The sequence below is a fragment of the Stegodyphus dumicola genome, chromosome 5 (genome assembly GCF_044657685.1).
Source record: "Stegodyphus dumicola isolate Sdum_Otavi_A_Nest chromosome 5, ASM4465768v1".
Classification (NCBI taxonomy): Eukaryota; Metazoa; Arthropoda; class Arachnida; order Araneae; family Eresidae; genus Stegodyphus; species Stegodyphus dumicola.
In genome coordinates this window covers 17,067,375-17,095,216 of record NC_140772.1, presented here as the reverse complement: position 1 = coordinate 17,095,216, position 27,842 = coordinate 17,067,375, and the positions used below count along the sequence as shown (strand labels likewise).

The following is a 27,842-nucleotide window of genomic DNA, read 5'->3' as shown; positions in this document are numbered from 1 at the left end:
GAATCAAGGAAATGCATTTTCAAAGACATGTTACCCAGTCTCTTATAGGATACAACAGCTCCTCCACAAGTGCAATGCAGTTTTCAAACCTCTTATTTCTTATAAAGTTAGTACTTACTTGCCGAAAATTCATCCAAGCATTCTTCTCGTTACCTATTAAGATATTTTCAAAACATTCGTACTTGAAGAGATTTCCGATTTGTAGCCAACAAAAATGCCTTCCTTTATTTTCCTCCACTTAGCCTATCTATTTCCTTAGAAGATACTGAAATGCCGGGCCATTTTTATCCATCGTTTTCACAAAATCCCTCCCATTAGCCCCAATTTTATGTGTAGTAGTGGTAGTAATACCTTTGTTGGGTCAATCAATGGCACATGTTGCACATTCTTTTTTCCTGGTTCTGAGGACTCTCTAGTAAGCCATTCTTTCTTTTTAAAATGATCCGCCCTTGCTCGACTATACCACTTACACAAAAAAACAGCAGATTTCGTGTATACTTGTTGCAACCCTAGTAAAACAGCAACTACTTTTAAATCTGCACACACTTGCCATTTACAGTGTTCGTATTTGATGCATTTTAAGAGATTCTTCAAATTTTCATGATTCCTTCATACGAACGGCATGGCCAAGAGGAATCGAAGGTAAAGTGTTTCCGATGTGTAGAACAGCTTTTGAGCTTGATGTTCAACTATCTATGAACAATCTCCATTCTTCCAATTTGTGATTCGTATCAAAAGCTCTGAATAAACCATTTACATCGTTGCAAAAATTTAAGTCTCCGTCAGTGTCGAAGAATGGAGTCAAATCTCTCTGACAAGTATGAAAATGAGTTATCATCACACCGTTTTCAAAAAGATCCCACTGCTTTAATCTTGACCCAGACAGTTCGGCCTTATTTTTTGGCACATCTAGGTCTGTCACTAGATCGTTTCATTCGACTTGACTTATCATGTGACTTATTATGCACCCAGTGTCTACGTAAAACACCAGTGGCGTAGCAAGCATAACTGGCGCCCGGGGCAAAATACCTTTTTGGCACCCCCCCGCCCACAAAAAAAAAACACTGATAGAAATATAATGTGTAGAATATATTCGTAATAAAAATAATGCAAATAATATTAAAATGCTGAATCTGCCATAAAATACTCTAAAATATATTAAGAATAGTCACTACCTAACCACATTAGCATTGGATTCTGAAATGTATCTGTATCGGCGGAAAAATCAGACTTACGATGATCTAGAATTAGTTAAAAAAGTATTATTTATTTTACATATTTTTATAATTGTTTTTAAAAAAGTACAGCTTTTAAACAATTAAAATTTTATATTATAGATAAGTAGATATATTTTTAATAATAATACAATGTACATACATTCATATAATTAATTACTATGTATACATTTTTCTTGCCTTGGATGAAGCAAATTTATTAATTACTTCATCAAAGTCGATCCTTTCAAATTCTTCTCTTTCCACATTCAAAAATGCCAGATGACTTAGGGGATCTTGTCCCATCGTTGATTGTAAATATGTCAAAATTAATTTTAATTTGCTGAACGAACGTTCATAGCTAGCATTTGATAATGAAATAGTTAGGAATATTTGAAGTGCGACTCTTAGGTTTAGAAAAACATTTTCTCTATAGATCTGTAATGGAGTTTTAGAACATTTTGCAGTCACATTCACTGCTCAAAACAATTAGGGAATATTGTGGTCCGGTATGAAATAACCATAAAATCAACAATCTATTTCAGAAAAGGAAATAGAAAAGATTATAAAGGAAAATTATAATGTTTACAAAATTGGGAATATGTAAATTTAGTTTGTGACGTCGAAAACTATGCGTTTTAGATAAGGAGTAAGGAGCGGCCTGCAGCATTCCTTTTGTTGTAGCAGATTAAAAACAATTGACACGCGTTGAATGCTTTGTAGCAATGAATATTTGATGTCTCAGCAAGATGACTTAGTTGAATCGGTAACCAGGAAGGCCATCAGTCGTTTAAAGGAGAATGAAACGCAATCCTTTGTAGCGGAAGCGTTAGGAGTTTCCAAAAATGTAATTTTCAGACCATGGAATCGGTTTCTGGAAAATGGATATGTTTGAGAAATTCGGGACAAGGTCGTGTTATCGTTTTAAAATAAAAACCGGGAGCTATACGTGCATTTCCTTTAAAAAAAATAAAAATATATCTCTATTTTAGAGAAATAAAGTGGTCAGAAAGAATGTTTTGTATACGGAGATATTTGGTTGATGTACTGCAAACATTTTATCAGGCAATACAAGGAAATAAATAATTAATTGTATTACAGTGATTATTAATTTTAAATACATTTTCCAGAAATCTATCAAAATAAAAATTGAAAATTTCCGGAAAATCTTGTTTGGAGACCATTTGGCGCCCCCTTGCGAGCGGCGCCCGGGGCATCATACACCCCCTTGCCCCCCCCCCCTCGCTACGCCACTGTAAAACACTAGGTGCATAATCGGAATCCAAAGACGTTAACGGCATGTTTATAAAACATGACTAACTCCAGTTTTTTCTGAGACAGAGGTATATAGGTTTCCAGCGGTTTAGGAATTGGAAAATCATCACCATGGGGTATTGGTCGTAAAAGCGGATGGTATATTTGGATGCATTATAACAGACTTCCTTTTCCTTCGATACACCTGTTCCCTGTTCTTGCAGAAATAGCAGTCAGTCACATGTTCTGACGCCTCGATAACTTAACCAGTTTCGCAGACCAGAAGTGCACGATTAACAGCATATGTGTGGGGTTCAAGACTTGTCTTAATCTCCCACTTTGTAGCCAAAATACCAATTATAAGCTTTTTTAACAATGGGAGTCAGGTTTCGTTTCTGCGACGCAAATGTCACCTCACCACAAATATACCAAAAACACTACGCGTGCGCGGATAAGCGCAGGTCCATAGATAATCGAAACATAAACTAATAAACAATTTTAACAATTATTTTCTTGTTTCAATTTTAACAAATCAAATTTAATAGGTATTAATTGTTTTCATCTCTGATACATTTTTGCTGTTGACCAGTGTGATTTTTCCCACAGAATTTCACCTTTATTTCCTAGAATCCCTTACAGATCTCTTACACGAACGTTTGAAATACATATATACTTAATCATGTGGCTTATTGTTTTCATCCTTAAAGACGTATAATTATTTGTTAACCACATACAACACGAAAAGAAGTATTATAAGAGAATAACTGTCAATTTTGTTTTGATATACATAATATGTATTCAGTATTCCAAATGAATATTTAATTTAGATGGCAGCCTCTCAATTAAATTCGTTAATTTTCATTTTTATTTTAAGAAATATAAGTATTCTAAATCAATTTGCTACTATTAAAGAGCTTATGCATGTATTTTATTGAGCTCTTTTTTCCTTTTATAGTACAAATTTCGTTAAAATATTGGTGAAAGTTATAAACTGACTAAATATTGTAAAAGAAGACGAAAATTTAATAATGAAATTGGAGAAATTAATTTTATATATTGATTATTTCATTCTATCACATAATTAATATTCATTATAAAAATTCTGAGAATTCTGAATTTATATTTGAACATTTCAGGAGAAAAAACTAGTTCTTTTATGGCTGCTTCGTTTAAAATTCATTAAAGGATAATTTGATACTTAAGAAAATTTTAACCATTTGTTATATTTTCACAATCATTTGTAATATTTAGAAGTTACCCACTCAAGGGCAAAAATCCTTTTAATAACAGAGATGAGGACTACTCACAAATGAAAAGATAATTTGAATAATTAGTAATTAATAATAATGAGATATTCAATTAGAAATATTAGAAGACATTTAATGATGAAATAGTAAATCTCTTGTGAAATATGATGCAAAACACTAGTTCTCTCCTCTATTTATAACATTATTTTAGCATATTATGCATTATCATAAATAATTTTACTTTTAGGCTTCCAAGACATATTTTTGTGACATTTGGGCTGAAAAAGTACAGGTAAACGAATTGTATTGCAATATAAAGCATGCGAAAAAATCTTCACCCTGCACAGAATGTGGTGCCAAAAGAATAATTATAAAAAGCATCAGAATTCTGGTAAGTTATTTTCTACATTTATTACAGGAAAGCATTTGTAAACAACATCATAAGAAGATAATTGTACACAGAAGAAATTGTAGCACAAGAAAAAGGCAATAAGCAGAAATGATAACTGTATGAAGCAAAGAAGCATAAAAATTAAGCCAGGCAATTATCTTAGGAGCTGCTGACCAGGTTATTATGTGTTAAACTGTATTAAAAATTTCTGTATTTAACTAAAACATAAATTCATTAGCAGTTTTGATATAAAAAACTTTGTCTAACAAGGGAAGGAGTGCTTTTATGGCCTACTTCTTCTTCAGCCAAATTAATCTTTATATTTAATTAATCATTACTTCATTTTTTTAGTTTATAATTCAATTTTAATCTATTTTTACAATTTAAGGTGAAAACAGATTAAGATTGAATTATAAGCAAGAAATACTGTAAGAGCATGTAAAATGCTAATTTATTTATATGTTTATATTCAAGAATCAAATGCAGATTAATATGCTTAGACTGTAGGTGTTTAAAATAACAGCAAGTGCCATTAAATACTTCAGTATTTGTGTTGATTACTTTGCTTGCTAATTTCAGAAAAATATAAATCATACAAAGAGCAAAAACAAGAGTTAAATTATCAAATGCATTTATGTTATTCCCACAAATGCAATCTACAGCAAGAGTTCCTAAATAATCGAATGTTTACCATGAGAAAAATGCTTTCACAATAAATAATATATATTTTATATACTTATTATCTCAAGGCAAGTTATACTGCTTACATTAATTCACTGAATAATCACATTCAAAACCTAGTTCACAAAAATACTATACCTTTGCATAGTCAAGAATATAATGTGTTCCCGTCTTTGTTTTTGTTACAATAAGTTCAAATGTTCTCATTAAGAGTTTTATCTTAGTTATTCTGTTCCATTCCTTCACTCTCTACACTAAATTATGTAGATTTACATCATAAAATGAGGCAAGAGTTTAAACAGAAACTAATATTTTAAATATAATTATAGAATAAGCATAATGAGCAAACTCATTATGCTTATTCAAAACTAATTTCAAACCAAATTAATAATTACTCAAGCCATAAAACAAATTAATCTAAAATTTAAATTATCATATTCAACCAGTCCATAAGTCCATAAACTAACTATAAACTATTTATTGTATTCTTCACAACAAATGACTTATATACTGAATACATACAGCATAATTCTAGAACAATTCTACAAATATACCAGAATTCTATAAATATAGAATATAGCAAATTTCTACAGCAAAATTCTATTCTACAGGTCTAGAATATTATTTTCAGAAATTTTTAGCCATTTAAAAAAGAAGTTTAAATAAAAATATGATTACTTGATTCACTATTGAATGAAATTTTCAGATGCATAATAAGGATAAGCATGAAACAACACCTAAAAAACTGGACCTTCCCTGCCTTTATGTATTATTTAAGTTGCATATAAAATCTCTCCATAAACTTCCATGGATTCCACTGCTTCACAGTACTATTATTCACTTTGAGACACATAATCATACTAAGAAAGAAACTATCTCTAAACTATAATAATGGCATTTCAATTCATAACTCTGAAACAATATTTTAGCTGAGATGTAGTTCTCTATTTTTCTGAATATATTTTCTTCAGACTGATTAATTAAACAAAAAGATAATTATGAAAGTTATTTTCCAGGAAAAGCTAATCATAATTTGAGTACTTGGAAAACAGAGTTTTTCATTTATGGTTCCAACATTCTGAATGAAATGATGGCCTTATATATTAGTAGTAGCAGTGGCGTAGATAGGGTGGGGCAAAGGAGGACATCTGTCCCAGGGCACAACATCCAGAGGGCACCAAACTGATGGTACAAAATTTTAGAATGAAGTGTTTTCCATTTGTGCCACATAGAAAGAGGAGCAAAATCTTCAGTTGTCCCCGGGTGCTGGAAACCCTAGCTACGCCTCTAAGTAGTAGCATAATAAGTTATAACTAGTTTTTCAATATTGCTAAATTATGTAATTTTCTATATTACACATATTGTCCAAGATAAAGGTAAATAGGACAGTTATTTACTTATGTTCTCCGAAATATTTTCAGAGGGAGATAGTTGTAAAAGGTTTCACTGTGTGCCTGTATATATACACACACATATATACATGTGTGTAAGATATAATAAGCATAGGGATTTCATAAATTTATAATGTAAAAGCTGATTTCTTTTTTTTTTTTTTTTTTTTTTTACTTATGAACATAAATTAAAAAATTTCCTAAGCATGTTTGTGACTGAAGTCGGTTCATTAATTTGTACTGGGGAAAAGAAAAGGAAAGGAAGCTGAAATCAATAAACAGAAGTCAAGACAATCTGGTTGAAGCATATTTTATTAGTAAAGCAATTTAATCAGGGATAATACTGTCTTCATATACATACTAACCAGTGGTGAAATTCAGTCAGTTCTAACAAGATCAGTAGAAGCAGTTCCTAAAATATTTTTAGCTTGGCAAAAAGTATTAAAAACTGAATTTCAAAATTTACTTAAATGATTTATTGCTACTTAATAACTAATTTTATCACTTCTTAAAGCAATAAAAGTAATTTTCATTTTTTTTTTTAATTTTTATTTTCATTGCTAATGTAACAGATTTAAATAATATTAAAATCCTGTAGTTTAAATAATTTAAATAGATAAACATTAAGGTATTTGTGAATGGCAATATTTGAAACCAGACTCTAGTGCCTCGTGCGACTTTCCCAGGAAGAATGTAATTTATTTTTAAATGTTAGAATATGTTTTCTCTTCTTGTTTGTATGTCGCCATTTTTTTTAGTGTTAAATAAAAGTTATTGCTGTGTTCCATCATTGGAGTTGCTTCATTTCGCCAAAGAAGTATCACACTAACATTAACCCTATACTTTTCTAGGATATATCACTACTAATTACAATATTTCTTTTTAAATATTTTCCCTTGTGAAGCATTTTCAACCTTAATTATGGTAAATAGCTAAAGCTAAAAAAACCCTGGTTCTTTATCTTGAGTTTTATCTCTAATGGCTATTTCAGATTCGATGAGTTTCCTCATATATAATGTAAATATGAGGGCAACGTTCTCTTAAATACTTCCGTGTTAAAACCTATTTTGATTTCATAGCTCTGAGACTTAAATCTCATCACCACACAACAACACATCAAAATATGATATAGTGACAGTACATAAAAAACTGATACGTTTAAATTTAAAAACTTCAGTATTGAATGATGAATCTAACTCAAAAAATTTAAAACAAATAAAAAATTTTAAAAATACAACAGGGTGGCAAACAAAGACCCTTGCACATGCACAGAAAGAGGCTATCATGTCTCTTCTGTTTCACTGTTGTGATTATTACAGACTATTTCACTGTCAATACAAAAGCCATGAAGAAAAGGTATACAAACCATGTGAAGGAACTCATAAAATATATTCTTTTCAGAAAGAAATTGTAATAGCAGATGTTCATGATAGGCAATTAAGTTGATTTTTTGCATGCCTTCCATGAGTACAATTTTTAAACATTCTTACAGAACTGAGATTTGTCATTTAAATTTTATTATAAACTAATGCTCTGAAAGCTAGCAGAAAAATATCTCCTCATAAAAATGAATGGAATCAAAAATTAATATATAAAAATAAAAAAATGAAACTAAAATGACCATCCATAATTCCAGGAAATTTTAAACTACAGTAGAAACAATCCAAAAACAAGACTATTCAATGCCATAGTAGATAATATTCAATGCCATCATTTAATTACCATCTCAGAAAAAAAAGGGCTCTTTTAAAGGTGGTTTGTTAGTATATTTTACCTATCTTGCACACACATACATACATACGTACATGCGTGTGCATGATAGGTAAAATGTGTGTGGGTAAGAAGAGAAGAATTTAATTATTTCCACCTTTCTGTCCAAAAAACAATAACATGCTTATAATAAACCTTTCTGAACAGGGTCACTTCAAAATGAATCCTTATGATATTATTCTTACAACATTAATGCATTAATAATATTCATAATCTTTGGAATTTATGCATATAATGGGAAATATGTTTTTTGTGCACGAGATACATCATGTTCTATGTCATCCACATCGAAATTTTTATTCATGTATATATCAGAGGTATGCCAGCGGGCAAGAAGGCCTGACTTTCCTTTTCCCGTTTGCTCAAGTGCTGTCTACCTAAAGGGGCTTTTTCTCCCAAAATGGGCACTTTCATAGCCTCTTTTCTCATCATACATCTCTTCCAATATACCAAACGTTACAGAAAAACCGTGAAGAGGTAAGAGTGAGGATCTTCATAGCGAAATCAACACAAGATTACATACATACAGAGAGATATAGATATACAGGGCGATTCTAAATTGTTTTTACACATTAAGAGGGGTGATAGAACTCATCCAGATAGCAATAATTACCATAGAACATAGAACATTACCATAGAACATAACATTCCATACTGAGAGGCAGAAAAGAGGAATACAGTGCAAAGTCTGTAATCCGGATTCGTCGGGACTTCGGCGATTCTGGATTAGGGGTTTTACGGATTATAGATCCTCATTTTAAATATGGTAAGATGGCATGCAGAAAGTATACAATTAAAAATATGAAACCATAATTTATGAAATAAAGAGCAATTATGATCTAAAGGGTATCAAATTTTACCAAAAAAAAGCTTAACATTTATTTGCTTACTTTATTAAACATTTCTTTCAATGTAAGTTGTTTCGTTTTTTGTGCTAATACTTTCTCTTTAATTCTATAAACAGACATAATATATTGTTCAGTTAAAAAGTTCCACTGTTCAAGTCCTGTAATTGCTGTGTCGAGAATACCGACTAACTTGTCAATCGAAATTTTTTCATTTTCAATAACCTCTCTGTCACTTTCTACACTATCGGAAGTGGTATTTTCTGGATTAAGAACCATACTACAGATTTCGCCATCCGTTGATTGATTGATGATTGGGACATTGTCGTCGCAATGAAAAACTTCTGTTATATCATCTTTATTTATTACTGCTTCTCCACATTTCTTTACAAAATCCAATAACTGGAAAATTTCACCTTTAGTTTGCGACGTCCGAGAACCTTCAAATTCACGGCTGTCATCTTCATCGTCCTCACCATGAAATATGGTAGTTGGCCATAAATTATGCCAAGCATTTTTTAACGTATCTGGAGACACATCCTCCCAACGTGCATGCGTAAAGCATACAAAAAAAAGTTTGTGGCTTTCAGGTCTGGATAATAGATCATTCTGGATAATGGATGTCTGGATTACGGACTTTGTACTGTAGTAGAATTCCAACCTGAACTTACAACAGAGTCGGGAGAGACGAGACCAAAAGTTGCACAATCAGTTTAGTGAAAAACTCACAGAGAATGCACAAAATGGATAAAAACAAAAACTTGGTGTTTGAGTTAATAGCTCAGACTTTGATGGCAAACACTGAAATGCACATCTTTGGTTGGCAAGGTCTCAACCTCACAAAAGATTGCAACAAGTTAACTATCTAAATTATCATGGGGAAAAATTGCTACCTTGATATCAAGTATCAAGGTAGTAGTTTTTTCCCTTCGCCATCTTCTATCCTGTCCTCCTAGACTTACTGTGCTGAGCTCATTCTATTGGAAGCATCCTTTCTGACAGCCCAAACTTTTCAGCATACAGCAGAAGTTGGAGTTAGTTGATAATATTCAGCCCTTGATTAGATAATTAACTAGTTGCAATCCCTTGCAAGGTTGAGACCTTGCCAACCAAAGAAGTGCATTTCAGTGTTTCCCATCAAAGTCTGAACTCGAATTAACACTGAAACACCAAGTTTTCAGTCTTATCCACTTAGTGCACTCTCTGTGAGTTTTCTACTAAACTGATTGTGCAACTTTTGGTCTCGTTCATTCGCTCTCCCGACACCGTTATATGTTCAGGTTGAAATTTTAATATTTCGCTTTTCTGCATCTCAGAATGGAATGCGACCCTATGTTCTATGGTAATTATTGCTCATCTGGACGAGTACTATAACCCCTCATAATTTGTAAAAACAATTTAGAATCACCCTGTATATAAATAAACTGCGATTTTTTTATTTTATTTATTTATATATTTTTTTTTAATATGAAGACTAGATTCAGTTAAGAAAAGGTACAAATATAAGACATATATGGTTTACTTACAGCTTATTTAATTGATAGAGGAGTACTATCTGCCTAGGGTCAGATATCTTTATGAAGGAAATTCTAAAGATGATTGACTAATATTTACATTGTACAATGAAGAGAAAAATATGCAACATGCCTATTTCTCTAGGATTTGACAATTTGGTTTCAAAATCATATTTAGCTAATATATTTTAGACAACAGAGCATAATCAATATGAAATATTAACTTAAATGTGCCATATTAATTATTGGTATAAAGAAAGCAAAATTGCAAAAAGCATAATCTTCAGGCCTATAAAATTTTAAAATAGCTACTTCAGTATTTTTTAAGTCTATTCCTGTATTAATCTTTCCAAACTGTTGTTTAAAACTTTTTATAAAATTAGAAAATTCAGTGGATTTGCTCATCTCTAAGAGATTTAATATTAATAATCATCATACATGTAATTGCATAATATGATCATGCATGTTCATAATATCCAAACAATGCGAATGCAAAACAAATCCATGTGAAAGTATCCAGCAACAGTAAAATCTACATTAAACACACACTCATTTAATGAACTCGAAAAATTATGAAAATTAATAACGAGAATTGGTGTAATATTACAACCTGCAGGAATAATTTTGAAGATCTGAACTTATCTTTTCCACAGATATGTAGAAAAATAAATCTTCAGATTAATATGCATAAAAAAATTGCAAATATATAATGCATGATCCTGTTATCTTATTTTCTTACTTGCAGTTGGAAAAAGTAGATATGATAACACTTTAGAAATTAATTCCACGAAATTTTACTTTTTTTTTTTTCAATTCTCAATGCTAATTGACCTCTTTTTTTGAATTAGAAATACACATCCATCTCCTTTACAAACAAAATGATGTATACAGAAAAGACATATGCCAATGCCAATTATAAAAACCAGACAGAAAAGAAAATTGGTTTTATTGATAAATAATATTTGAATAATTTTAATATTTTTATGAATTAACTCAAAGATGAATTTTGGCTTTTTTGATGGTAAAAGATGCAACTCCGCATTACAATAATTTGTGTATAATGCCTGACATATGAATTTAAAAAATCATATGGCATTCTTATAACAGAAAATAAATTTCTTAATGAAATTACTAAATACTTTCTTAGTATGTTATAAAGTATGCTTTACATTAATATTTATATGTGTTAAAAAATAACATTCCTGTTAAATATTGTTCCTGTATTGAATTATGCACTTTTGTTAAACATTTTAAGAATTTTCCAGCATTTCAACTCAGTCGGAAGATTTCAGGAACTTATTGAAATAAAACAATAGTTTTTAACAAATAATAAAAGTATAAGAAATGGATGACAAATTTTGGGCTAAAATAAATAATGAAGTAAAATACAAATATTAGATTGCACAACTTTTTTAAAGATGATCATTCATTTCTAGTAAACTCCATTAGTGTAAACAAGAAACTTTATCATATGGATAATATAAGCCAGTAGAATAATAAAATTATAAAATGATTTTGTAAAAATGTACTGAAATTTACTTCATATGTAAAGCACATAATATATGATATTTAACAATGCTAATATTTGAATAACGCACAGTAACAAATGCCTCAATTTTATGCACATTACACATTTTAAATATGTAACAAAACATTAATTTTATAATGTACTTCTGAAGGCTGTGTGTGAAAGTCCAGACACATTACTCATTTTAAATATGTAACAAAACATTAATTTTATAATGTACTTCTGAAGGCTGTGTGTGAAAGTCCAGAAATAAAATTTTCATTCAGTCAAAAATATAATTTTAAATAAAAAACAAATGATATTAAAACTAGTATATCTCTTTAATTTTCTGAAATTTTAATTTTGAAACTTTCGGATTTTATGTGTTTTAAAAAATCATTTCACTAACATTGTTTTCCCTCCAAATTTATTCCCCATTTCAAATTATTAGACAACTGTTAAATTAAAAAAAAAAAATTATACAAAATTAAAAGAGTTTCTGACATATAAATGTTATACATTATGATTTAAACGATATATTATAACCCTTATGTTTACAAACAACCCCCACCCTCAAGTGCAAAGCAAGAACGAGCAGGATATCCGCACTTCAGTTTACAATCCGGCCTATTAAAGAATAAAAATCAAACGCATGCTAGCATTGGAAACGACGGCTATTTGTTGACATCAACAGAAAAATCGCCTTTTTACATCAAGCGGTTTGTCCGGTCCAATCACAGTGCTTGTAGTATTTGAGACTTCGACCACGTGAGTAGAATAAGATATGATGCAAAAAGCTTAATATAGCAATATATAAAGCCGCTCAATTATAACAACAGTCGTAAATTGTACAAAAATATAAATACAAAGCTTGCTGCGAGTCAAAAATACAAGAAAAATTTGCACGGATAAAGTTCTATGCATGACATGCTGAGCACACATAAATACACATGTCACGGGAGGGAAAAAAAAATAACCGGAGGCATGGTTTCCCCCATGATCAAGGCTCGCATATATTCGAATGGAATGAGTTTCACGTCCATGTAATAAATTAATTGCACTAAACAAAAAAAAAAACAAGCATAATTAAGCGAAAGACGCGAATTCAAATTTAAAAAACGCGAGCAGGTTCACATCTGAATAAATTATGCTAACAAAGTTATGAATATGTAAAAAGCAGCAGCTTACCTGTCCTGAGATCAGGAACAGACTTACTGTCCGCCATCTTGAATAATCTCTACTGAAATCGAGGGCCGGAAGTTGACGGAAATACCAAATTGATTAGCATCTATAATCGAAATTTGTTTCTTTAAAGCCCTGAGCAGTTTCTTTTTTTTTTCTGTCCTTTTCAATGATAGCATGATGTTTTCTCATGGTTTATACTGCGGATTTGCCAATTTCAAAACTTTTAAAAAGTTTAAATTTTAAAGATTTTTAAATCAGTTTTAAAACGCGTTATATGTTTATATTCGGTCATATGAAAGCAAATTTCATAATAAAATATTTTTCTATTAATTTTAATTGACTCAACAAGAGGCTGTGAATAAAATATATTAAATTATAACTATATTAAATCTCAAAATGCGCTCGCAGTAAAGTATTCATAAACCAATCGCAGAAATGCGTAAAATTTAGTGCGGAGTTGCTTTACATGTCAATTCAATATGGCCGACACGAAGTGCTTGTCTAAGCTGTCGCGAAGTTTGAGTGCACGATATGAATCAACAATGTTTAAAATGTTTGATCGAGTTGGAAGTCATTTAACCCAAAAAGATGTGTATTTATTGACTATTCTATCAGGGCGTGTGCTTAATCCTTCTCAACTGCGTAAAATTAAAAATGGCAAGGACCTATTCCATGCACTCTCAAAATCAGGATATTGTGATGAATCGAATTTCTTTAGTATTATAGAAATGCTAAAGGTGATAAAACGTCATGATTTATTACACATGATTCACTTACGACAAAGAACAAAAGGTAATTCATAGTCCTTTTGTAATTTTAATATCAATTGATTTAAATTAATTGGTAGTAATAGCTTTCCATTTCATGTAAACATTGCATTCCACGCAAATATTTTTGCGTGTTTACTTATGTGTTCTCTGTGAATGAAGTTATCTGCTGTCTTTCATCATTCATTAAAATTAATTTACGAATGAAGAAATAATTTTTTTTTTTAAATTTCCATGTATTCGAGTAATCTAGGAATAATAGAATACATTTCTAATACTAAGTTACAGATTCGGGGAAGTGGCTACCATACATGCAAAAACAGATATTTAGTTTAGCATTTCAGTAGCTAATGATTAACCTTCATCAAATTGTAACATGGATTTATATAAACATACAGGTAGTAATTCTCATTTGTATTTAAAATAAAGAATTCCTTTCTGAATGTTTACGTACATTTGCATCAATCTTCTTGTAATTCATTTGAAGTTACCCGAATTAGATTTTTCTGATGTTTTCCGTTTTATGGCGTCTGAGATATTTATACGCCAACCTTCTGTTAGCGCATAAATATTTTTATAGAGATAAATTCTAAATTTGGAAATACATCTACATTTATTAATCAAAGCTAATAAATCAATCAAATAAAATCAATCACATTTATTAATCAAAGCTGCATTAAATTTCATAGCACTGTGAGAAATTTATAATTTCTGGTTTTGTATATCTCGGCGATGGAAAGGTCATATCAGTAAGAGCCCAATGTTAACATTCAGGAAAAAGTGAATAGTTACATTTGGATATTTATTATTTCAAAGAAGTAAAACATATTTTGAATGAAGAAGTGCTCAAAATAATTTAACAGTATTATCCCATTTAATAGTTAATATAGTTTATTTATTGTTAAATATGAATAGTTTTTGTTGCTGTCATTAAATTTAGAAAAGTTAGATCCTATGGCATATAAATTTTTAATTTTTGTATGCTGTATTAAACATTCCTTTTCTCGGATAGAATACAAAGCGTTTTCTCCTCCCCCCCCCTTTTTTAATTTGTATTATTAAGAGGAAATTGATTCTGATAACGGAAAAGCGTTTCACAAAGTGAAGAATTATGTATTATATTATAAACGTCAGCAATGAATTTCTACTGCAAACATTAAAAATACTTAGTGTCAAATATTTAAATTATTTCCATGCACGTTTACTTCAACTGAAACGTATACCAAATTCCTACAAACATAAAATTCAGAAAATAACTATCATTTAATTTAAACCATGTACACGTCAACTTATTTTTACTTAAAAAAAAAATCCCAGAATTGCACAAAAATGGCATTGTGCACACTCTTTACTATATCCATGTACACTGCATTTTTCTCATAAATTAGAAAAATTTCACGAAAATGCATGAAAATACTCAACGTGTACTACTTCAAACGTATTCCAAAATACTACTAACATATAACTCACAAAATCACGATCATTAAATTAAAAAACACTACTTAAAATATAAATAAGCACATACATTAAATTAATAAAAATTAGATTACAATTCTAATTACTTTAAACTAAATCATTGCTAATAATAATTTTCCAATAATACCATATTAATTTATTTACTCCTTACATTTAGAACAATGCATAAAAACAATATCCTCAAATGATTAAAAATACTAACTTAACTAATCTTCTTCAGAATCTTCATTACGTGACACGTACACTTCCCTACAGAAAGAGTTCCAATCGGCTGCAGTACTACTGCTAATTTCTAAATCCGAAATCCAGTAGTCAACTGGCAGTCTATTCACCAAGTAATAAGAAATTAATAAAATTTCACCCATAATCAAACTACTTTCAGCAAATCATGTACCCTTCCTTACACTCCGTTTCACAAAATGTCCATTTTCACCAGATTTCTTGCACCACCATTCAAACTTATCTGTAATATCCTTCCTTTCACACAATCTCAACTTATTATTATTATCAGATAAACGCATTAAAAATTTAGAATTCACTTTACATAGCGCCATGCAATACGAAATTAATCAACAATATATCGCACAACAGACAATGAAGCTTAATACAAAACAATATAGTACTACAGACAAAGAATCTCTTAAGATTCTTGCTATGGATATTCTTCTAAATTTACCCCCTTTTCCGATTAAAGAACTGTAATTCGTCCATTAATGTCACGTGACATATCTCATGATCTCTCATTTCCCTCACACAAAATAATGCATAATCGGAACTGAGTACTTCTCACATTATTACCAAAGCCCTAGGTAACCTTTATCGCCTCCAAAATGTTGCCAAACTACCTGTTACCATATTCCAAAGATCAGCCAATCCTTCCTCCTCCCTTATATTTATTTATTAATATGTCAATAAAATAGAAAATAATTATTTATTAATGTATGTAGTCCATAAATAAAAATAATAACTCAGCTTGTCATTAATTTTTTCAATTCATTTTAATTTCATTTCAAATTCAAACTTTCCAACAAAAACTGGAGTCGAAAGCAACCTGTTTTTTAGTGACTCCAGTTCCGACTCCTTTTATCCCAAGATCTGCATGACTCGACTCCACAGCCCTGGCTAAAAGTGCACTTTGCATGGATTCAGTGATTGTTTTGTGTACAAATGTTGTGTTTTGCACTATACTTCATGAAAAGCTAACCTGAGAACACATACAAGGCTAGAATGACCTTGTCACCCTGTTCTTCAAATTATCCATAGGCACCAAATTGCCTGCGGAAATTCAATTCCTCCAATTCGCTACACATTTCGCGACTTCTTGCTAAATGTAGGGTATTTTTAAGTAACCCTCTTGGGTTAATCTTTGGAATATGGTAACGTGCCGATTTTGGGCGAAAATTTGGCAACCAACCCTGCTACACCAACCTTCTACTTCTTCTTTTTTCTTTTCTTTTTTTTTTTTTTTTTTTTGCGGCCATTTTGTCTTTACGAAGTAAAAACAGGTTTCTTTTCTTTTTACTTCCTGAACATATTTTCCAACAATCTGCTAGCCAAATTACGCTTATGCTAGAAATTTTTTGGATCAAAAGTGCTTAATCATGACGAATATTAACTGCAAAATTGGGAGAACATGCAGAATCGCAAACTCCTTGCCGCGTTTTTCAGAATGACACATACACGGTAACCATGTGCACGTCGACCTATTTTTACTTAAAAAAACATCTCAGAATTGCACAAAAATGGCATTGCGCACACTCTTCACTTTATCCATGTACACTGCTTTTTTCTCATAAATTAGAAAAATTTGCACGAAAATGCATGAAAATTTTGTGAATCTTTAAAGTCGGTAAAAAGGACATGTATGAAATTACCTGATCGCGAAAAAGTATATACCCTTTCCAAGGATGAATATCTGCACGTATAAAATAAATAAAATATCCAAAATCTTTTCCCTCTAAATTATCTATTATAAACGTCACCTGCGAATTTATAATGCAAACATTAAAAATGGTTGCAAATACTTAATGTCAAATATTTAAATTATTTCCATGCACGTTTACTTCTACTGAAATATATTCCAAAATGCTACAAACATATAATTCACAAAATAACTATCATTTAATTAAAATATAATTAAATTAAAAAACACTACTTAAAATATAAATAAACACATACATTAAATTAATAAAAATTAACTTAAAATTTTAATTACTTTAAACTAATTCATTGCTAATAAAAATTTCCCAATAATAGCATATTAATTTATTTATTCCGTATATTTAGAACAACGCATAAAAATAATATCCTCAAATCATCACTTTACATAGGGCCATGGGATCCAAAAATTAAGCAACACTTTTTCACAAAACACACAATAAAGCTAAATACAAAATACTTAAAGTACTGCAGATATTTTTCCAAATTTCCCCCTTTTCCGATTAAAGAACTGTGATTCGTCCATAAATGTTACATGACATATCTCATGATCTCTCATTTCTCTCACACAAAATAATGCATAATTGGAACTGGGAACTTCTCACATTATTGCCAAAGTCCTAGATAGTAACCTTTATCACCTACCAAAATGTCGCCAAACTGCCTGTTACCATATTCAAAAGATTATCCCAATCTTGTCATGCGATGAAGCAGTTGAAATTTTGAGTTCATTGCAGTGTAAAATGTAGGGCATGTTATTGTCTTAATTTGTATGAAAGTTTTCACTATAATCTAAATATGACGCATATGAATTTGATGACATTTAAAACCCGAATCATTACTTGAAATGGAAAAGCTAACAATGAATTCCTTGTAGTTTGGGTTAATTTTTTTTCCCCAAGACCATTCGCTTAGTTAAAAGTAAAATATACAAAATTAGAAAAATCGCTTAATCTTTGGATTATGGTAACTTGACGATTTTTTGGTGAAAATTTTGCGATCAACCCTGCTACCTGCTAGTTTTTGTTTGGACGCCATTTTGTTTTCACGAAGTAAAGGCATTTTTTTTTTTTTTAAACATGCCTGCATCATTTATAACTTTACTCAACATTTTTTTCCAACAATCTGCTAGCCGAATTACGCTTATGCTAGAACTTTTATAGAACAAAAGTGCTTAATCATGACGAAGATTAGGTGCAAAATTTCGACAAAGTGCAGAATCGCCCACTGTTTGACGCGTTTTTAAGAATTGCACATACACGGTATCATCCATGTACACGTCAACCTAGTTTCACTTAAAAAAAAATCCCAGAATTGCACAAAAATGGCTTTGCGCGTACTCTTGACTTTATCCATGTACATTGCTAAAGTCCTAGCTAGTAATCTTTATCGCCTTACCAAAATGTCGCCAAACTACCTGTTACCATATTCCAAGGATTAGCCGAAAAATCTGGTAGAAGTTACTTTCTCTTAATTTTTAAGAGTTTACGCAGTTTGTTGCTTCCAAAACGCTGAACCAGAGAAAAATGGCGATTTTTATTTTCTAAAGATGTAATTCGATTTTAATTTCTGATTATTTAAAAACTCTGACTATATTTTGTGCATACTCTTTCAGTCATGCCCAGACAATCACTCTCCTATAGTACGTATTGTCCTATCTTTTTTATTGCTGTTTAAAATCAAAAATAAAATAAATAGAAGTACTGGAAATTAAGATCTTCAGATTACAGTCTAACGTTTAAAATTGTAAAACAAACATAAAAATTAAGAAGTAAATACCAATTAGCTTGTACCAATCAATTAAAAGTATAACATTAGAAATGTCTTTTGTTAGTTATAACAAAGCTCAAATGTTCATATGAACTAAAAAATTATAAAAAAATTAAACTGGAATGTAATGACTGTAAACTCTGCATTGGAGTATCTCGGTGCAATTCAAATTGTTTTCGAAACTTATAAACAATAAGTAAAAGCTCTGCTTTTAACATATCGGCTTCCCAAGGAATATTTTTTTTTTCTGTTAACCAGAACTGAATGTCTGCTTTTCTTGTATTTGAAGAAGGATTGTTTTCAGACAAAATGCTGTGATAAGACGCATTATCCAACACAATTAAACTGTTCGGTTGCAAGTTAGGCAGTAATTTTTTTTCAAACCAGTTTTCAAAATATTCTGAATTAATTTCCCCGTGATAATCTTCTTTCTTTTTTTTAGCTTCGAATATATCGCGCTTCAGGAATAAATCCGTTTTCATTACCAGCGTGAACAACTATACACCGTGAGCCTTTTCCTGAGGGAGCAATTAAACCTGTTGAAAGACTGCTTAAAAAGGCTCTCTAAACACTTTTTATAGTTGTATCCTCCCAAATTTTGGTTTTAGAATGCCCAAAATTTACCCAAATTTCATCGGTGTAATAAATTGTCCTGCCCTGCGAACGATATTTTTTATATCTCTTAGATATGTATGCCTCCAGCATTGAATATTGTCACATTCAATCAAAATTGACTGGCGTTTTCATTTTCTGTACACAAATCCTAAATCATTCATCATTCGTCCTATTGTGCGAATGGACATATTTGACAAATCAGCTTCATCATTTATAACTTTAGCCACTTTTTGCATAGTGGGAATTTTCAATCAAATCGGCAGCAAAAGTAACAATATCGTTATCGGATTTATTAGGAAAATGCTTCCGTAATTTGACAAAAACGTTCATAACGATAATCTTAGCGGAACTGCACAGTGGTTTTCCAGTTTTATGAGGCTGAATATTAAACACATATGTTGAAGATGATGCAGACGCCATGACAATTGCTTTTTTTCTCCTCCAGTCAGTGAATGAATTAATGCTTTAATTGGTTTTCTCATCAAGAGTGGGGTAAGTCGGTGTTGCTAGAATTTGCAGTTTCGCCAATAATGCCAAAAAAAAAAAGAATTGTCTTCCTGCTGGTCATCGAATGATTGACACGATTTAGCAAATAACTGTCATATTTCCTCATTCTTTTTTACAACTCACTCCATGCATGTTCCACAGGATTTAAGTCCAAAGAATATGGAGAAGTTTTTATAACGTCAGGACAGCTGTATATAAAGCACATGCGAACATTTAGGACTGTTATTTTGATAAAACTTGAGTGTATTTTCCATTCCAAATTTCCAATAAGAATATTTACATATTAATCCCAATTCGTATTACTATTGATAAACATGGAATTTCTTTTCTCCAAAAGCAGCAAAACATCCCCAAACCATTATGCCTCTACTACCATAAATAACTGTAAGTAATAGCTTTTTCAATTTCAATTCTTAATTTGACTTTTGCCACATAGTATTAGTCTGCAAGATCAAAATATATTAAATTTTATGTAATATGGTTTCAATATTGTTGCGTGCATATGGGTCCATAATAGATTGAATGCACAAGTCTGATACAAAGTTAATAAAATTTATTCTTATCACAAGAAATAAAAACAAAATGCTGAAAATTTTCCTCAGAAATATTCGTATAAAATTGTGCAATATAATCAGTATCTATATTTTAAACTACTAAAACATTAAATAGAAGCTAATCCAAAGTGCAGAGAAAGCTAATCCGATCTCGCCGCGAATTTGCTACAATCAACAATAAGAGTTATCTAAACAAATGAGCCGAGATGTTTTTCTCCGGCTTTTGCTTCTTAAATAGGCCACACTAGACAATTCTTCTAGCAATTTCTGGAAAGCAAAAAGTGTAGAATATCGGTTACAGCTAACATAGTAGTTAATTACATTTATTCAAATTAAATATCAATTACAGAGATAAACTTTTATTCAATGTTAAATGCACATGCTCTTGTATTTTTACTTTTTCTGCCTAGCTTTCTCTTAAAACTCATTCACGTGCTCGCTGCATTGCACAGGGAAATAAAACAATTTGAATTATAAGTCTACTAAAAATGTATAACTAAAGGCAAAATTCGTAACAATATATTAAAACTTTTCTTATATAGATTTTGCAAATGCTAGATATTTTTTTGGTTGTTTTCTTCCTGACAGAGAATTTCAGTCTTGCTATTTGCCCATTGTATCCATGCCCATTTTCATGGAAAAATATATACAGTCAAAAGTCTTTAATATGTACTCGTAGGGACTTCGGCGATTCCGGATTATAGATCATCAATTTAAATCTGGTAAGATGGCATGCAGAAATTATAAAATTAAAAATATGAAACCATAATTTATGAAATAAAATTATGATCTAAAGGGTATCAAAATTTACAAAAAAAAAAGCTTAATATTTATTTGTTTACTTTATTAAACATTTCTTTCAACGTGCGCATGCGTAAAGCATACATTAGTCAAAATTAGAAAGTTTCAACCAGAAACTATTTGATGTGTATTTGTGATATTTATAATGACGAGGAATTTTATTTAAATCATATCAAAGACAAAATACTTTAAGTTGAAATACTACATTTAGTAAGGAATTATAAGCCGAATAAAATAAAAACATCTATTTCGGAATGGTTAGAGAAACAAAGGATATGCCTTTATCCATTTTTAGCAATTTCACATTTTGTTTGATGGACATCGAAACATGCTTTCGCTTTGTAGATGGCAGCTCCAGAATCGGAAATTCTTTTTGACATAATCGAAAGTTCAAGCTTACTTTTATAAAATTGCTCTAACAGTCTGCAAAAGACAATAAGCCAGATCCAATTTGAAGATTAAGGAACAACGCAATCTGCAACATTAACTGAAATAGATAATTAGATACTTTTAGCTTAGCTTATACCGCCTGTTATACATTAAATGCGCATGCGTAAATGCATTACGCGTTTACGCATGCCCAGAATGTTTGTAGTTTTGAGGTCCGGATTATATATCATTCCAGATTATGGATGTCCAAATTAACGACTTTTGACTGTAATCATTATAATAATAGCTTAATCTAAAATTATGCACCGCATATGAAGACTCTTTCAGTAATATTTAGACATGATGTTTGTTTATATCAAGTCATAGATGAGAATCATTTTTATAACTGTTTCATTTGCATAACTTCAAAATTCTTTTAATGCAGGCATGTTTCCAAAAAATGCATTTGTTATTCTCTTGCACTGTTGATGATGCCCACATCACAAATTGATGATTGGAGGCAGAGTGAATCAAACACATGCACTAGCCCTTCTCATTTTGATATGTGTGAGAGAATCTTAAGAGTGCATATAGCAAGCAGAATTTAATCTTGGTGTTTCTCTAAGAATTATTTTCAAAGTTTCATCTGTATGAATCTTTGATTGATTCTTACTCATTCATTATTTGTTGTCTATGCTCTAAATTAGAGTATCTAAGTTCACCCATTTGTTGTTAGTTTATTCAAGTTTATTATTGTTATTGGTATACAGAATCTGAAATCTGGACCTGCGGACCATCAGCACACGAGGGAAAAAAATTCCTTCTCTCTTATTAGAAAATCCAGGACTATAATATTCAACAACATTATGCAGGTAGGCCATAAATGGGATTTTTCTGTTGACTAAATGAGATTCCTGCATGTCATTTTCAAACACTTGTTTGCTAGGAAATCACGTGGTGACCAATGACAGTACCTTGGTTGATGTGAGCTCTGATTACACTTTTGTCTCTTGGATGGTTGTGGAGGGGATTAGCATTTTTCTATCTGGGCTAAACAGTAAGTGATAGCCCAATGTTGCCATGTCTACATGTCATCTTACTAGATTTCAACTGATGATCTAAAATCGGCAATAGCCAGTATTCCGAGGATTCCGGATCTCTGATGGTTTACTATATTATCATTTATTCTGTGTTTTAGCAAATCTTGTGCGTTTTCTGTAAAAAAAAAAAAAAAAAAAAAATTGTCAAATTTTTTTCTGCAATTAAGTATTTTTAAATAACACTTGGGAACAGTTTGTAACACAAGTTTGTTGGGTTTTATTTTTGAGCTGCTGATTTCAAAACTGTTAATTAGTTTCTTTCTACCATTACATGTTTTGCACACTTGTCTGGACTAGTTCAGTTATGCCCGAGATACTGTAGTAAGACATTGTGTGTCGCTCTGATATAGTGAAATCCATTCCGACATGGAGTTCAAGTTCTTGTTTGTATACAGTGTTTAGTTTTTATTTACACATAAACTGAAACCTTTCCTTATATCTGTCTTTGCTAGTTCATGTCACATGTGCTTAAGCACCCTCGACTCGTTTCGTTTGCAGTTGCATGTCGCAGTTTTGCTATTCCCAGTCAAAGGACCAACATAGGTACATTTGTTATGAAAGCCTATTTTAAAGTAAAAATGGTGATCAAAATAAACCATTCGCCCCTCATGGTGTTCAAGAGGTGTGCCAACAGTTTATACATGTGGGTGAAGGGGACACGTTCTGAATTTCCATTTGGTGTGCCTATGATTTGGAAGAACCCAAAGATCACTCAAGTGATTGTTACTTTTATATAGTGAAAATGTCAGGATATAACAAGAAAAACAAATCTAAAATAGAGTATCATAATTTACCATCAGCTATATGCCCAGTGCATCACTCAGCTAAATTCCCAGTGCTAGTTCTCAAAGAATTACACTCTTTGGAAACACAGGAATGTGATTCTGGTGAACATCGAATTGGCACCAACAATGAAGATTTTGAAACTGAAGATGATTCCCTTCAGAACAGATTTGACTGGCATGAGTTGAATTATTTGGGACTATCCAAAAAAGTTTCAGATCTGTTAACATCAAGACTGCTTGAGAAAAACTTACTTGAAAAAAGGAAGTATTCAGTTAAAAAAAAAAAAAAAAAAAAATCTTTTCTGCAATACTTTATAATCATATAAAATGTGCAAATTATATTTGGATTAAGCCTAAATTTCAAAATCTTGAAGAAAGAATCAAGTAAGTTTAATAAAAAAAAGAGATATTAATAAATATATATTGAATTCAATTAACATTGAGAAGCGAAAATTTTGAGAGCTGATTTTTTAAAAACTGCTCATGCGATTTTTACAAAACTTGGAAGTTTGGCATAATTTGTATCTTAGAATCGAAATATGGAAAACAATTAGTATTAGAACAATGCTATACATAAATCTAATACATATCCTAAGTCGTGCTTGCGAGACATGAAAAACCCGAGTTGAATCTTGTCAATTGGCCCAGTAGAACGGGATATAGAACTATCTCCCCTTTTTTTGTTGTGTAGTGTACATATGATGGCTGATTATTGCTGGAGCATCAAGTGAGAATGTCTACAGATTAAACACTCCAGAAAAGGCCATAAGCAAAAATTTTTACCTTAATATTTATGTAACTATATCATAAAAAAAACCTAACTGTGTGTATAAATAAAACTGTTTTTGCAAACAGTATATTTGGTAAGTTTTCCTTTTATTTTTCTTTACATGCATATTTTGTATGACTTTTAAGATTAAGAGAGGGCATAGCTTAAAAAGTTGATATCATAGACAAAAACAGGTTATTTTTAGATTCAAAGGCTAAAAGTTGGTCAAAAACAAGTGACAAATCAAAGACAATGGAATTACTGTTCCCATTTCTAATAATGCTAATAACTTAATGACAGAACTTAGATGGATATCTGTAAAAATAATATTTCATGTTATGAAGTTCCAATAATCTTGTTTTGGAACACATTTAAAGTAATTAAAGGTTAATTTTTTCCCCTTGGAAAAAGAAAAATTGTTTGTTTTTTAAATTGATGATAACAAAGCACTCGAGGGTTGTCTTGCCTGTAAAATTTTGGTATTTCTTGATGCTGCTTGTTAAATCAGTGCAGGCTTTTCTCTTATATTATAAAATCTATTTAAAATTTTTTAATTTGAAGTCACTTATACATGTCTAAGTGTGGGTGAATTTAGATGGCATATACACTATTGTTTTTGCAGTGCTTTCTGTATCTGCCTATGTTAATAACTAATGTATTTTTTAAATTTGAAATGCTGCAGCAAGTAAAATAGCAGTACTACATGATTTTCACGATCTCCATTATCAAAACAATGCTGAGGTTACCCCCCATTTTAAACTACTTGCATATAAGTGACTTTTTTCTACAGTGTTCAGACATTCCAGGTTCCAAAACGAAAAGTCCTTAGGCCATTTCCAAGTAGTTTTCCAGTAGACGCGGTCTGGCTAATTCTATCTTTGGATTTCTTAACAGTAAGATTTTTTATGGAGTGGGATAGTTGTTCCTATGCCTAACCCCCAACCTGGAGGACCAGTCCCCTGATATAATCCCCAGGGGCAAGATGCCCAGCTATACCCCCAGATGCTGGGGAAAAAAAAACTTGGTGCATCAAATTTGGTGGTTTATCATGGGAGCTGTGAAAATCATGTAATAATATTCTCTGTTTTCAGTTTAAAAGTTTATGTAAAAAATGGTACTTCCAACTTTCAACTTCTATTTGCTGAATTTGATGATCTGTGTGTTATCGTAGAAGTCTTTTTTCAAATTAAACGTTTATGTAAAAAATGGTATTTTCACTTTTAAATTCTGTTTTCTGAATTCTGACCACTGTTAGTGGTTCCAGAGCACATTTTTAACAGTACTTTGTTTCATCTACTGGGGGGAAGAGAAACTAACTTTGCTCAAGTGGTGCGATAAACCTATCAACATGTACTAATTCAGAAGTCAAACAACAAAAATCAGCATTATATTTTCAAAATTTTCACAGGACTAGTTTCGATGGTTTTACCGAACCACCATCCTCAGCTGCAAAACCGCAAATGAACAAGATAGGAGTTGTTGTTTGACTTCTGAATTAGTATTTGTTCGGCATGTTATTGTGTCTTAATATCAACATGTGTCAAAATACCACAGTTGGCTGGATTAATTTTATAAAATAGGCTTATTAGCTAGATTTACTTTGATAACCTAAAAAACAAACAGGTGGGAAAATTGTCGAAATTAATGGCAATTTTTTCCTGCAGTGAAAAAAACAGCAGTGGGTATTCAGTGGGTTATGCTGTGAAAGTAGCAAGTGATTTCTTATTCAGGTTCCAAATTGGGAGGCAAGCACACGGATATCAGTAATGTAGACCACATTAGTGGAATGATCAATAATATATTCAGACTGTTGAGAAGCCTATAAAACAGATGAAAGCTTGGTTACAGCCATTTAACTGTGAATCACAATTTTAATTTTGGTGATTCAGCAATGGGAAATGTGGAAAGGTTATGGGACTCTGTTAAATAACAAAGCAAAAAGGTACAGCTCGACATCATCTAGGGTCATATCTTTTGGAACTCATAAAATGAAATAAATCCTTTGGGAAAGAAGAGCCTTTTGATGCTACATTAAAAGCAATCATAGAGATATGGCAGTCACAAACTGTATGCGAGTACTGTTTGGGTAACGGGAGCCATTAAAATCAAGTAGTGCGAGAACCATTCGTGAAAGTTATGGAAGAATGTTTTTTTCCATGATTTCACCATGCATCATCGTGCAAAATGAATTTGTAGGCATTTAATCATGAAAGCTATACTTGGCAGGTTTCTTTATATGATTTTAACTTTTACTGTATTGAAACTATTTTGATGTAAAAAAATTAATTATTCATGTAAACTTGTCTGTGAAATAATGTGTTGTGTCTTTTAGTTGTTCTTGATCCTGTTGAAGAATACCTCAAAAACATTAGCCAAGTACCTCATAACTTAGAACCTGTAGCTGGGTGCTCACATTCAAATCGTACTCTCAGGATAAGTGGAAGGGAAAGAAGTTCTGATCCAGGGCCTTCTACTTTACCAGATGACAGAATTAGTTTTCCAGGCAGTGAGCCACCTCCAAGCAAAAGACTGCGACGTAGCCAAAGAATTTGTACGCGGTCTTTCAGTAAAAATGAGCCTATTGTTGGACCTACAGGCTTGATAGGATTACGAAAGAAATTTACCTGTGGTAATATATTCCTTTTTTATTTTATAAGTTTTCCCACTTCATCACTTTTCTACAAAAAAATATAAGATCAAGATTTCTTTCAAGCATTTCTATGTTATCCTTTGGATTATAATGACACTGTAGAATTTTTTAAATTTTGTTCAACAATATTTAACTCTCTCACAAAATTAGTAATACATATGAGAGTGTATTAATTTTTATGATGAGTATAATAAAATTTTTGGAGATGCAGAATTGTGTATAATTTTAGGAATAACTCTAGTATAATTCTATAAATGTTCTCTGAATTCTGTAATAGTAGTAATCAGGGCTGTGGAGTCATTAGGGAAAATGGCAGATTCCTGGAATTTTAATGACTCTGACTCCTTCATATATATGTAAGCATATACACATGGGTACAGCTTTTTTTTTTAATATAAAAGAATAGATATATGATACAGAGAAAAAATTGATGCATAGCAAAGTTTTTATATTAATTAGCATTTATTGTGAAATGGAAAAACTGGCATTAGTAATTTCTAAGAAACGGTAAAACTTCGGCAAAATCTTCTTTGTTAGAGGCTCATAGATTCAATTTGATAAACTTCAGAACTGAGAAGAGTCTTTCTATACTGACTTGAGTAGGAAGAAGAGCTATTACTGTTAGGACTACTTCCTTTAACTTTTCAGGATAGATTTTTTTATAAGTTCTAAAAGAAGTGTTCTGCAAGAGCAATCATATTTATCTATTTCTTCAAAGGCCATGTATAAATCTTGTTTTTTT

The 27,842-nt window shown here is 31.1% G+C and overlaps 2 protein-coding genes across 3 annotated transcripts in view; one reads left to right on the top strand and one right to left on the bottom strand.

Moving 5' to 3' along the window:
• The window catches only part of LOC118189526 (uncharacterized), a 1,222,747-nt gene extending 1,209,655 nt beyond the window's left edge, over window positions 1-13,092 (bottom strand). For both annotated transcript variants that reach the window (XM_085816469.1, XM_085816470.1), the window contains exon 1: window positions 13,003-13,092. In XM_085816469.1, coding sequence (XP_085672595.1) covers window positions 13,003-13,039 — 37 coding nt within the window. In that variant the 5' untranslated portion in view covers window positions 13,040-13,092. The remainder of the gene's footprint in view (window positions 1-13,002) is intronic.
• Window positions 13,093-13,455: 363 nt separating this feature from the next.
• The window catches only part of LOC118196826 (death effector domain-containing protein-like), a 28,980-nt gene continuing 14,593 nt past the window's right edge, over window positions 13,456-27,842 (top strand). The window contains exons 1-2 of the mRNA XM_035368304.2: window positions 13,456-13,791; window positions 26,783-27,079. Of these exons, the coding sequence (XP_035224195.1) occupies window positions 13,479-13,791; window positions 26,783-27,079 (610 nt within the window). The 5' untranslated portion in view covers window positions 13,456-13,478. The remainder of the gene's footprint in view (window positions 13,792-26,782; window positions 27,080-27,842) is intronic.